This window comes from Oncorhynchus nerka, linkage group LG23, assembly GCF_034236695.1.
Source record: "Oncorhynchus nerka isolate Pitt River linkage group LG23, Oner_Uvic_2.0, whole genome shotgun sequence".
Lineage (NCBI taxonomy): Eukaryota > Metazoa > Chordata > Actinopteri > Salmoniformes > Salmonidae > Oncorhynchus > Oncorhynchus nerka.
The window spans coordinates 23570544-23584583 of NC_088418.1; the positions used below are offsets into that span (position 1 = coordinate 23570544).

At 46.6% G+C, this 14040-nt stretch overlaps 1 protein-coding gene across 8 annotated transcripts in view; it reads right to left on the bottom strand.

Moving 5' to 3' along the window:
- Positions 1-14040, bottom strand: part of raraa (retinoic acid receptor, alpha a) — a 227348-nt gene that overhangs the window by 10395 nt on the left and 202913 nt on the right. For 6 of the 8 annotated variants that reach the window (XM_029629349.2, XM_029629347.2, XM_029629348.2 and 3 more), the window contains 3 exons: positions 9028-9176; positions 3281-3422; positions 868-984 (listed from right to left, as the gene is read on the bottom strand). In XM_029629349.2, the coding sequence (XP_029485209.1) occupies positions 868-984; positions 3281-3422; positions 9028-9176 (408 nt within the window). The remainder of the gene's footprint in view (positions 1-867; positions 985-3280; positions 3423-9027; positions 9177-14040) is intronic. The other 2 variants (XM_065007963.1, XM_029629351.2) reach the window with 1 other exon arrangement.

Genomic DNA, 14040 nt, shown 5'->3' on the forward strand with positions numbered 1-14040 from the left:
CAAATTGACACCGCAATCAAAAGCTGCACAACACAATTGAACGCAGTCATTAAAGAACTATTAGCCGGGACTCGCGATCAGTCACGGAGAATTGCTGTGTGCAATAACTGGAGGGCGATCCATAGCAGGGCTAGCGAGGGGGAGAAGAAATACAGCCCACAGCATTATTTTGTGTGTGTGTGTGTGTGTGTGTGTGTGTAAATCGTGGAATGTGTCTACACGAATGCTTTGTTTGAATATGAATGGGTTTGAGCTATGAAGGATTCTTTCTAGCATTCTTAAAATGGTACGACCGTGTGGAATTGGGTTTCCCACTGATATGAAACACATTCTAGCAGTCTATTCATTGTAGCATATAGTATTGTATTGGGTATGCTAGAAGCAATACACATACTCCCATCAATCAATCACTTGTACTCATAGTGGATTTCACAATATAAAAGGCTACGTTTGACAATGTGTCTGCGTGCGTGTGTATGAATGTGTGGGTGCGTGCACGTGTGTGTGTGTGTGTGTGCATGAGAAAGCGAGAGAGGGCCAGCTAGCTGACAGACAGGGATAATTTGAAGGAGGAAAATTAAACCCATGACAGGTCGTCCATCACACAGATTAAATTCAATGGAAAGATAAAAATGTCAATGTTGCCCTGCTTCTCCTGCCTGCCTCTCTCTCGCTGCTCTGTTTTGGCCAGGCAATGATGAAACTTATTCTCCCTCTATCCTCTCCTACCCTCCTCCTCCTTCTATACATGCTGGAGATGCTAGGGCACGGCACGGGAGATGAAAACAGGTGATGAGGGATGGATGGAGGGAAAGAGGGGACGGAGGAATGGAGTTGGGGAAGGAGGGGGGGGGGGTGACTGCTTACCCGGGGGAGCTGCCCTGTCCGCCCCTGGCGCCCCAGTCTGTCCTCTCCCGGTCTCCAAGGGTGGGGGCGGCGGCTGGGGGCCCAACGCCATCCCGCCTTTGGAGCTGGAGCGAGGAGCTGAGGCGACAAGGAGGGGCACAGTTTTACCCCCTCGACAGGGCACACACTAACTAACACAGGGCTCCCCCGTAGTACAGTACAGCCACACACACACCCTACCACAGTAATTACAGCGGGGAACGTTTACGTGTGTACAATGAAATGGACTGTACTATAATCTGAACGTTAATAACCAAATTCAAAACACAACTTAAAAAAACAACTTGAATAGGCATATTCTCTGTCGTACACAGACTGTATTGAAAACCACACAACTTCATGACATGGATCAAGTCTACATTCTACACGCCTAGTCACCAGCAGAGGTTTAACGGCACGCCGAAGGAAACAAACATAGTCAACATTGATATTGTAAAAGAGCATTTCCCCAAAAAACTCCAGGCCAGCCCCTGCCTTTCCTCGACATCACTGACTCCTCTCTCAGGCTTTCCCTGGTAAACCCCCCCCCCCCCCATCTCTCCTCTCCTTCTCTTTCACTCGCTCTCCCCCTCTCTGCCTCGGCATGGCCACCTGGCACCGGTCCTGACGGTGTTGGAGCTGTCGAGCAGACGCAAGGTCACCGAGACGTCCCCTAGCAGAGCGGCCGGCCCTCCCAGCCTCCTCGGTAGCTCCCCGCAGGTCCCCAGATGGCCAGCCCCCGATGGAGCCCCGCAACACAACCAAAGTCATCAGCCAGGACACAGGGACACACGGAGAAAGACATCTCAACACTACACCCTCACATAACCCAATCAGTACACACACACACAGAATAAATAGAGGGAGTATGGGAGAGTAAAGGCGTCCGTCAGCACGCTTCCCAGACGAAACAGGAAGAGTTTGTGCATATATTATGACAACATTTTTGTTCGTTTTGGACTCCGGTGAGGTTTTAAAAATAGTCTGTTCGGGAACCCAACATTGTTTCTCGAGGAAAGCCGAAGTCCGGAGCCAAAGTCTAATGCCGTTAGTCTGTGATTGGTCAACAGTACGGATTCTTCAATAAAGTCTGTTGTCATTCAATCATTCAATGAGAGACAAAATACTGCACCAAACATCTTAGTTAGCTGTAAAATTGTGTGACTAAGATCTCCACTGCAAAAACGTTCAAATTGATGACAGATTTCTTGAGTTATCTCAGATTAATTCTGACTATTGTGAGGAAGTGTATACTGGCTACGGTGTCTCAAAATGGACAATATGTACAGTATTGTCGCTTTTTTCTTGTTTTTGAAGCGAAGGCTGAAGGGAGCATGCGAGCACACTCTTTCGGTTCATCTAGTGGAGTCCAGCATGCTGACGCCTTAAGAGTGAACCTATATGGCTACTTTTTGAACTTGAGATAGAAGTTGGCCCTTAACCATTAGGGAGATGAACAGAAGAAAGATCTCACCCTGTATCAGTTGTTAGGTTCCACTTCTACCTATCCTATCTATTTACCTTCAGCCATGCAGTACCGACTTCCAGCCACAAGATGGCAGTGCCATTTCAAACTATCTCCAGTCTGTCCCTGTGGTGGGTGTTGCAGAGCCGGCCTGCCGTAATCCTCATAATCATGATTAATGGGCCCATTCAGAGGTAAGGAACGCTGAGGATAACTTACTTTACAGTAGGCCTCAGACGGCCAGCCGCGTGGGAAACTCGCAGAGCGCTTACAGTACCATGAAGAGGGTAAATACCATAGTAGAGAGACGACAGAGAGAGGGAGGAGTGTGCCCGCCTGTGTGTGTGTGTCAGTATATTTACTATGCCTACAGTGTGGACCTGTGTGTGTGTGTGTGTGTCTCACCTCCACCAATTAGCTCATCTGGTCTGACAGTGTGTGTATGTGTATGTGTGTGGGGAGGGAGTGTGTTGACACAGCCCCAGGGATGCACTGATCAGAGGCGACGCCTACTCATTCACTCTCCGCAGGTGCTAACATATTCATCACAGAGGTCCACTAAGACTCACTATGCTACCACTATTACTGTTCAAAGCCAAAATGTGTATTGGGGCAGTGTACACTACCCACATATATACACGCACACACACACACACACAGTTCTGAGGCCCAATGATAGAGAATAATGATTGTGATCAGAGGTTTTGTTGTGTAGTATAGGCTCGACTGGACAGTGCCGCGTACTTCAGTGACGCATGATATCCCATCAATCAGAACTCAATGAAACACCCAGACATTTCATCCCAGATGGCAGTCGAACGGAAAGGATTTAATTGTCCTGATTGTCAGTGCATAGTTTGGATAACGACATGGTGTAGCGTATAGTGTACTAGGGTTGGCAGGGTGGTGTAGTTTAGCAGTGCTACTCACACTCCTTGGACATGCCCACTTCCAGGCATTTCTGCAGCCGGCAGTACTGGCAGCGGTTCCTGGTGACCTTGTTGATGATGCAGTTCTTCTCCCGGTGACACGTGTACACCATGTTCTTCTGGATGCTCCTCCGAAAGAAGCCCTGGAGGACGGAGGAATGAAGACAGAGATATCGTCAGTGAGCGTGAGGAGATTCAAGAACCTATAGATAGTCCCAGAGTGTTTCCATAGGGTCCACAGTGCGTTACCCAAACACTACGCTCTTGAAAGTCGTAGCAATGAATAATCTGCAGGAGAAATATTAACTCCTGTTGCCATCTCATGAGATCACCCACGTACCTTGGTAATAGCCCATTAGGACATTGAGAGATGCTTTTAGGACTTTAAGTAAGTCAAAACGGTTCGGGGATATGAAAACGCAGAGGCCAATGGGCCTCTAGCTATTTTCCATGACCTACTTTATATATTTAAAATGGCCCAGCAAAAAGAAATTCTGGGTCGGGGCCAACTGAAAATCATTACAGAGAGAGAACATGGGTTTAAAATGCTTACAAAAAAAAAACACTCGCCGCAGATAATTTTGTTTCAGCAGATATCGGAAACTAAACGAAAGGACAGGAGGAGGGTGTCAGATACACAGAAGTCGCCAACCCATGCGTCTCATCTACCATTCGAGGCATCTACCCCCTTCTGGCAAGGCAGAGACTGTAGAGGATGCCATCAGTATCAAGCACAATGTGGAAGTAAGTTATAACTTCTGTTTCTTTTCATTAGTCACTCAATGGGTTAATCACTGGCAACATTGACGGGCGGAGGAGCGTCGGTGGGTCATAGGTCATATTGAATCACGGAGGAAAGGGGGTGGGTCAATGTGTATCACGGAGGAAAGGGGGTGGGTCATGTTTGCGTGGGGCCGGCTGGCAGGGGAGCGCCACAATTCCAGGAGATTAGCTCTCTGGCCGACAGATGGACTAAAACCCACAATTTGTCCTTCCCGGATCATGGGCTATCCTTCGCTCTCCTCGTCCTACCCCTCCTGAGAGGAGAGACAGGCAGGCTGATGGGTGGGGAGGGATCCTATTTGAAGGTGAGCGAGATGAGAGGAACAGTATTATTACAGTATACTGTAGGCTATAGTTGTGCGTTTGATCAATCGATTAAAGTGCTATTGCGTAAACGTGGCACAACTGTAAGGGACGGACGGCAGCATCCAGAAGAGGCCATCTCAGTCTACGGACTTGAACCCCATTGAAAACCTGTGGTTTGAACTGAAGAGGGCGGCCCCATAAGTGCAGACAAATGATATCATTGTTCTGGAAAGGTCTAAGATCCCTTCCAATGTGTTCTGTAATCTCATAAAACATTGTAGAAAAAGGCTCAGCGCCGTTATCCTCGTGAGGTATCGAAAGGTATTGAAAACAGGGGTGCCAATCATTTTCACCCATATCTTTTTGAGAGAAAATATGTTTTACTTGGTAAACAAAATGTCTTTCTATGAGCAATTGTATTAGTATAAAATAATATTATTAGAATTTTGGGGGGAGCATACACTATAGCTCAGTATTTATATTATTTTGCTCACGTTTATTAAGGGTGCCAATAATATTGGACCTGACTCATGTTGTGCATGTGTGTGTGGTAACGGTTGATTGTGTGGGAAAGGTCTGAAACTGCACAGGGAAAAAAGCATGAATCCTCTTATACTTGTAGTTCACAAACTGTGCCTAGAGTAAAGCCAGCCTCCCCAGACTCCCACTGAGTGTGCAGGTGTCCTCATGCGACCATCTGAAAATGCCCAGAGACTCTGCCTCTCCTACTCGGCGACTACGTCTGTGACAGGCACATTACTAAAGAAGTGACTAACAAGGACTGCTAAAAACACCACAACAACATCAGAGAGACGAGCAATGTTGGGGGGGGTTTAATCTCTTTCGCATCAAAGAAAATAAAAAGAGAGGGTTCATGCTGTGCACCGATGCCTCGGAGGCAAAAACATAAATATGAGAGAGCATGCAAATGTTATGTTAAAGTGTTTATATCTGGGAGAAAGAGAGGGAACATGAGAGAGTTCTCCACTTCAACAACAAACAAATGAGCCATCTCTAAGTAGCTTGTTCCGACCATATCCCTCAACGCCACCCCCCCCCCCAGGGTTGGGCTTTGTAGCTGGGCTAGTTAAGGAGATGCTAAAATGCTAACCCTCAACTTACCCCAGTCTCCGATGACTGGCTGTATATACATGAATATGCCTGCAGGGTTGAATTATTGAGAATGCCAAGCTTCATCACCTCCTATGGTGAACAGGACAGAGGGGAGGCGAATGCTGAATTTGTGAAAGTTCTGCTGGGGGGCGGTGACTAGCAGCTGGCGCCGGGGTAGCTACCACCCGGCAGGGATGTACGCACGCACACGCTTGCACGCACAGCACCCAGTGAGTTTTAGCCAGTTTGTTTCTTATATAGCCAACATGAAGTCATGGTCCTGTTTTCAAATTGACTCAGACTGCACACACTCACTCACTCTACATCTCTCCATCAATAGCTAGTATTCAGTCATTAGCATATTTAAAATCAGGGACTATTAGAAAACAAGGAGTAGTGTGAAGTTAAGAGACAATAAAAGCTATTGAGGACTTGCAACAGGCAACTCCGGCAAGTGGTGCATTTCTGCCCCCATAAAAGGGCAGGATAAGGTTAAGTCTCTATTAGAGGACAGGTTAAGTTCCATTGAAGGCGGTGAGATCTTGCTGTGTTAAAACAGGACTCTTTCGGCTCCAGAAGCTCCACTCATCTCTTTGTTGTCCCCTTTCGGTCATCTCTACTCTCCTCCTCTCCGGTCCTTATGTCCCTGTCTTTCTAATCTCTCCTCCTCTTCCTAATCCCTCTTTTCTCATCTCCACTGTGGATGCCGTGACCCGCCTTCCTTTGAGTGTCAACTGGGCTCCTTCCTGCAGCACCTCTATTCCTCACTCCGTCCCCCGCCCCAGGCCAGGTGTTCGCTTCCCTGGGCCCAGCCATGTGAGGCAGGCCTAATGGTCACCTGTCACCACCGCAGCCAGTCATCCAGCCTCCCTCTCTGCCTGCCAGTCTTAGACCATCACCCTGCCCTCAACACCATGCCCTCAACACCACCCCAACACCACCCCTCAACACCACCCCCATCCCTCGACCTCCATGCACTACAGATGAACAGCAAGTCCCCCAGCGCACCACTGCTTACACAAGCTTACACAACCCGGTCTTATGAAACACTGTACTGCAGATAAGGCGGCCAGATACCACTTCAGAAGGCAGACGGTTGCCTTATTACAGGACAGAGTGGAAGTCAGTGTACCTGCTGCTTTCATAACACGTCTCACATAACCACACGAAAAGGCTTGCGAGGCCTGATCAATGGAGAGCTCGGGAGTGAAGAACACGTATGATATTTGAGGACGTGCTGGAGACGGCTTACGACACATGCATGGGGAGTGGGGATGACAAGTGTACGTGTTGACTCTTGCTGAATGCAGCTCTTCTGCACCCGGCCGGAGCACGCGCTTTTGATAATGACTTCATTTGGAGTTCGAACGACACAGCAGATCCACACTCTCCAACTAAAGCCACTAACAGAAGATATTTTTCCATATAGTTAATGAGAACTGTATAGCGCAATATTATTGAAGCATAGCCCACATCTGGCAGTCCCATCATATATAGATAGCGTATAGGGCGGCAGGTAGCCTAGTGGTTAAGACTGTCGGGCCAGTAACCGAAAGGTCGCTGGTTTGAAACCCCACTTCGACTAGGTGAAGAATCTGTCGCTGTGCCCTTAAGCAAGGCAGTTGGCCCCCACAACAACTGCTCCCCGGGCGCCGATGACATAGTTGTCGATTAAGGCAGCCCCTCTCACCTCTGATTCAGAGGGGTTGGGTTAACTTCTCTAGGGTAGGGGGCAGCATTGGGAATTTTGGATGAAAAGCGTGCCCAAATTAAACTGCCCGCTACGCCGCCATAAAAGCTAGAATATGCATATAATTAGTAGATTTGGATAGAAAACACTGAAGTTTCTAAAACTGTTTGAATGATGTCTGTGAGTATAACAGAACTCATATGGCAGGTAAAAACCTGGGAAAAAAATCCAACCAGGAAGTGGGAAATCTGAGGTTTGTAGTTTTTCAACTCTTGACCTATCGAATACAGTGTCTATGGGGTCATATTGCACTTCCTAAGGCTTCCACTAGATGTCAACAGTCTTTAGAACCTTGTTTGATGCTTCTACTGTGAAGTGGGGGCGAATGAGAGGAGAATGAGTCAGAGGTCTGCCAGAGAGCCACGAGCTCAGTCTTGAGCTCAGTCTTGAGCAATTCTGAAGACAAAGGAATTCTCCGGTTGGAACATTGAAGATTTATGTTAAAAACATCCTAAAGGTTGATTCTATACATTGTTTGACATGTTTCTACAGACTGTAACGGAACATTTTGACTGTCTGCTCCTAGTGATCGCGCGTCGTGAGTTTGGATTGTGTACTGAATGCGCAAACAAAAAGGAGGTATTTGGACATAAATTATGGACATTATCGAACAAAAACAAACATTTATTGTGGAACTGGGATTCCTGGGAGTGCATTCTGATGAAGATCCAAGGTAAGTGAATATTTATGATGCTATTTCTGACTTCTGTTGACTACACAACATGGCGGATATCTGCTTGGGTTGTTTTGGTCTCTGAGCGCCGTACTCAGATTATTGCATGGTTTGCTTTTTCCGTAAAGTTTTTTTGAAATCTGACACAGCGGTTGCATTAAGGAGAAGTGGATATAAAATTCCATGCATAACAATTGTATATTTTAGCAATGTTTATTATGAGTATTTCTGTAAATTGATGTGGCTCTCTGCAAAATCACCCGATGTTTTGGAACTACTGAACATAACACGCCAATGTAAACTCAGATTTTTGGATATAAATATGAACTTTACCGAACAATACATGTATTGTGTAACATAACGTCCTATGAGTGTCATCTGATGAAGATCATCAAAGGTTAGTGATTAATTTGATCTATATTTCTGCTTTTTGTGACTTCTCTCTTTGGCTGGAAAAAATGGCTGTGTTTTTCTGTGACTTGGCTCTGACCTAACAATCGTTTGGTTTGCTTTCGTCGTAAAGCCTTTTTGAAAATTGGACACTGTGGCTGGATTTACAACAAGTGTATCTTTAAAATGGTGTAAAATACATGTATGTTTGAGGAATTTTAATTATGGGATTTCTGTTGTTTTGAATTTGGCGCCCTGCAGTTCCACGTACCCTAGAGGCTAAATGCGGAAGACACATTTCGGGTTGAGCAACTGATTAGGTATAATCCCTAGATATAGGAGGTTAGAAGAAGCAATGACATAAGCGATAGTCCAGTCCACTATTTTTAGGCCACCCCCCAATTGGAACTTTGGATAACGTTCATTGGAAATACTAGACATAGCATGCGTTCAAATGTTCAGGGGTGCCTTAGGGTGATGGCCCCTGGGACTGGTTACTCCCATTCCAAACCAGGACAAGCAGGATATGTGTTAGAAATATCATCATGGGCACCCCTATATGCATTCAGAACATTGGGCCAGCCCACCATTTACAGAACATCCCCCAGAATCAATGTACAATTTGAACCTGGGATCAAATAGAAAGAAATATAGTATAGAATAGAATGAAATATAGAATGGAATATAGTATAGAATATCGTGTATGGATATAAGGTTAGGTGGTGTGTCTCACCTTGCAGCCTTCACAGGCGCTGACTCCATAGTGGTATCCTGAGGACTTGTCTTGGCACACAAAGCAGGGCTTGTAGACCCGCGGGGGAGGAGGGGGCGACGGCGGGCTCGGCACTATCTCCTCTGAGCTGGTACTCTGCGTCTCTATGGCTGTGGGAGAGATAAGGGGGGAGATGCTTAGTACATACTACTTAACACACACACTTCCTAACAACACATTCAGCGACAGAAACGACAAGGACAATATATTTTATAGGCCACTATCGTATCCCGGACAAGAAAGACTTGGTATTGTCGAGAGAGTCTCTCTCTGAGCTCTTGGCAAGAAACAGGCCTACACGGTGAATCAAAGCAAGGCTTGAGCCGAAGAGAAAAGCAGGCCATCCTTGTTTACCGGTAAGCTTGGGGGGTTCCACATATCAATCGAGACAATGTAAGCAGCGGAGATCACATAAGGATGTCCTGAATGGCTGTATAGAGGAACTGGCTCACCTATCAGGGAAGGAACTCGATAACAGATAACAGTATTCTCTCTAGGCTGTGTGTGAATGAATGGTGCTTCTAGCGAGGAATAATGGTCTGCTGGACTAGCGTCCATTACACTCCGTTGTATAAGATATACGAGTCCTGGTGTATATGGTCACCAAGGGTGTGTAGGTCTAATGAAAACGAGCGGTATCGTCATGTTTTCACAGAGAGAAAAGGTGACAAAAGCTAAGGTCAAGTTGGACATTGAGAACCAGACACCCCAAGGCTGTTCACAGTCATCCTTTCTCTTCCTCTAATTCTCTCCACACACCCCCCCCCCCCCTCTCTCAGAGTCACAAAACAAACAGGCCGTAAGACGCTAAAGACGGGCGAATTAACGAAGAGAATTAGTCGGGAGCCCTTGATATGAGACCTAAGATGATTATTCTTGAGCTAGACAGGCTATAAAGGGATCAGGTGAGCAGCTGCACTCAGCTGTTCATCCAAGGCCAAGGCATACGGGCTGTCGAATGAAGTTACTTTTTGTTTTATTCAACTAGTATATGGCAGGTCTCTGGGAGGGTGGAGAGGTAGAGAAATGCTGTTGTTGGGTTGAAGTAACAGGCACGGTGGACTATGCCCTTAATATCCTCTGTGTGTTTCACAAAACCTCTGTAATCACACACACACACGTCAGTCATATAATGTAGCTAGCACACACACACACACACACCAGTCATACACTGTAGCACACACAGACACACAAACAGATTGAGAAATTGTGACGTCTCGTTCTCGGAGCTGCCCAGAGGCCCGGGCGGCACTCGTGTGTAAATAAACAAACTATATTTAACACAAGCCTCACGGGTTCACCAGGCTTGCAGTACAGCTGGGAACAGAGTCCACGTGACGCAGCAGACAGCCGTTCTGGATGGAAACACCACGGTCTCGCTCACCGACGCAAACACACATGTCCATCATCCACATAATCTCCCCCTCTTCACAGCTCGCGCTCTCTTTGTAATGTGTCTGTTCATGTTTCTGCAGTTTGCATGGTCCCGAAAAACTCTTGGGAAGAGTACATTCAGACAACCCAAATACACCAGGCCGATGCACACCAATATGCTCACGCTCACCGCTGGAAAAACATAAAATAAAATGTTAAAACCAACCCCAAATGATCCTGATATCTCCCTTTTGACGAGGCAAACATACAGTATATATCCACGAGGTTCAGATATCCTGATGTCTTTACAGTTAACTGCGTTACAGCTAACACCAAATGAAGCTCATATTGAAGGGACCAGCTGCAACTCTAATCAGACCCAGGATATAAAAAGACAATCTCACTCCTGTCTCTCACTCAAAACAGGAAGAATTATTATTATAATATAGATTTTTTTACCTTTAACTAGGCACGTGAGTTAAGAACAGATTCTTACTTACAATGATGGCCTACACCGGCAAGGGCTGGACAATGCTGGGGCAATTGGCACCGCCCTATGGTGTCTGTAGTGACACCCCTAGCACTGAGATGCAGTGCCTTTGATTGCTGCGCCACTCGGGAGCACGAATGACAGAGTGGGTGGATGTCTTTAAAAGTAGTCTACTGTTTTCAACAGACCAGCAGCATATTGTAACATGTGCGAATACCGTTCCTCTATTACTTTGGCTTCTTAGTGCTTTAGCATTAGGGGACAAATTGAAGCGTATTTAGCTCATGTGGCTAGCATGCTCCTGTACAACCTAGGGTGGTCTCATTAGTCAACCCTGTTGTACCCATACCTCCCTCATCATACCAGCTGTGTCCCACAGTTATTATGAGATCCGTTCTGTGGGTTTCTGCTAAATGCCACAAGCTCCCTTGTGTGGCCCTACTCCCTAGAGCAGGGCTCACCCACTCTGTTCCCGGAGAGATACTGTTCTGTAGGTTTTAGCTGTAACCCTAATCTAGCACACCTGATTCTAATAATGAGCTGTTTGGTAAGAACAATCAGGTTAGTTACTGGAGTTGGCATTAAACTGGAGTTGGGGTTAAAACCTACAGGAGGGTAGCTCTCCAGTCTAATAATGAGCTGTTTGGTAAGAACAATAAGGTTAGTTACTGGAGTTGGCATTAAACTGGAGTTGGGGTTAAAACCTACAGGAGGGTAGCTATCCAGTCTAATAATGAGCTGTTTGGTAAGAACAATCAGGTTAGTTACTGGAGTTGGCATTAAACTGGAGTTGGGGTTAAAACCTACAGGAGGGTAGCTCTCCAGTCTAATAATGAGCTGTTTGGTAAGAACAATCAGGTTAGTTACTGGAGTTGGCATTAAACTGGAGTTGGGGTTAAAACCTACAGGAGGGTAGCTCTCCAGTCTAATAATGAGCTGTTTGGTAAGAACAATAAGGTTAGTTACTGGAGTTGGCATTAAACTGGAGTTGGGGTTAAAACCTACAGGAGGGTAGCTCTCCAGGAACAAGGTTGGAGTTAAAACCTACAGCAGGGTAGCTCTCCAAGAACAGGGTTGGAGTTAAAACCTACAGGAGGGTAGCTCTCCAGGAACAGGGTTGGAGTTAAAACCTACAGGAGGGTAGCTCTCCAGGAACAGGGTTGGAGTTAAAACCTACAGGAGGGTAGCTCTCCGGGAACAGGGTTGGAGTTGAAACCTACAGGAGGGTAGCTCTCCAGGAACAGGGTTGGAGTTAAAACCTACAGGAGGGTAGCTCTCCAGGAACAGAGACAGAACGCCATGCCGGGTTCTTACCCAGTCCAAGACAAAACCACACACATAGAACACACACACTCAACGGGCACTAACCGCACCACCGGCATATGGAGAATGACCTTTAAAAACCTCCTCTTCTTAGGAAAACTTGATTTATTTATTTGTATCTCTTGCCTTTGTGTAAACACAAACTAGCCTCGGGTCAGCACTTCAAAGCCTGTGCCTTTAAAATCATTTTATAGAGGAAATGAAAAGGTGATCTCGTAACTGCTCTCTAGGGAACTCCACTTCTGTACATATATGTGCCCCCATTGCACTCGTTATTTTAAAAAGGCATCTTCATTGTCATTCATCAGCCATGGAAAATTCCATGGAAAATGACACGGGTTCAAAGCCTAAGGAATACAGGCGTAATGAAATATAGGCCAACTACTTAAGGATGCACCGAATATAGAAGCACCTGTATGGCCAAAAGCCAGTCAGCATGAAGTTCAAAAGTTCAATATAAAGTATAGCTAAATATAAGCCCTCCGATAGTAACAAGGCCTGCGCAAGACTGGAGGCACAGTGACTGTTTACGGCAGTCTTACTCACTGCAGCTCACATGGCTCTCCACCTTGGCCCTGAAAGAGAGGGAGCGAGATGGAGAGAGAACGACTGGTAGAGGGGCAGAGCAGGATAAACGCAATGTTATGTATACCTACCTCTCTGATACAGCATGAAGCACTAGACGTGTGTGTAAGCTCACCCAAAGGAAAAACAGTATTAACCTTATGTATGTATTTAATGTACCCAGAGGACAAGCTTAGAGGAAAAAGTACAAATACACCCAACACTGCACTAATTAAATAGGGTCCGCTATTCGCTTCAACTGACGACGGACGGACAGGGGGGACACGAGAAGAAGTTAAAGAGAGATGCACTCAGAGCACCCTCTTATTCATTTGGGGAGGGGTGAAGGGTTGAGGACAGAGGGAGGGGCGAAGGGTTGAGGACAGAGGGAGGGGCGAAGGGTTGAGGACAGAGGGAGGGGTGAAGGGTTGAGGACAGAGGGAGGGGTGAAGGGTTGAGGACAGAGGGAGGGGTGAAGGGTTGAGGACAGAGGGAGGCGCTCATCGCCTTTTTGTTGCCGTCATCAGCGTTCAGTCTGATCCCATTGGCCCTGGCTGGCAGTCATTACTCTCATGTCAAACAAATGAAACCCAAGTAGAGCACCTCTTTACGTAACGCACCACATTTTCTCGCATTAGCAAATACCCATTCACCCTTTCCCTTCCTATTACACCCTACATTATTACCAGGTCCACAAACCTATTCACCCCTACTAAAACTGCCTTCATCAGACGTATGCAACTACGCATACAAACAAACAAACGTACAGTACATATGCGCACAAGGGCAACAGCCCTTCAGTGATCCACCGAGCCCCACTGCCACACATACCTACACAGGCACACACACTAACTGTCCTAATGAGAGCACACATGAAGGAATTTTTTTTGGACAAAATCTGGGACACAGGACAAGAGTCTGCGAGGAGACTGGTTACTGTAATTAAACACAATGGCCCAGTTCTGGAGCGCAGAGCAGAGCTGGGGCATTGAACAGAACAATGGCGGCCCTGTGGGATGGAGGGGCTGACTCAGAAGACCGAGCCCACAGGGCTGCTGCTACGGCTGCTGGGCCACACCAGCTCTACCACAGCAGATATAGAGCAGGCCTGCCTGTTGTTCCCTAGCACTGATAAGGCTAGCTCGCCTCTGTAGACACCATGACAGAGAGGCTAGCTTAGCGATACTGTATAAAGGCCAGCTAGGCTGTCCCTAGTCCTGCAA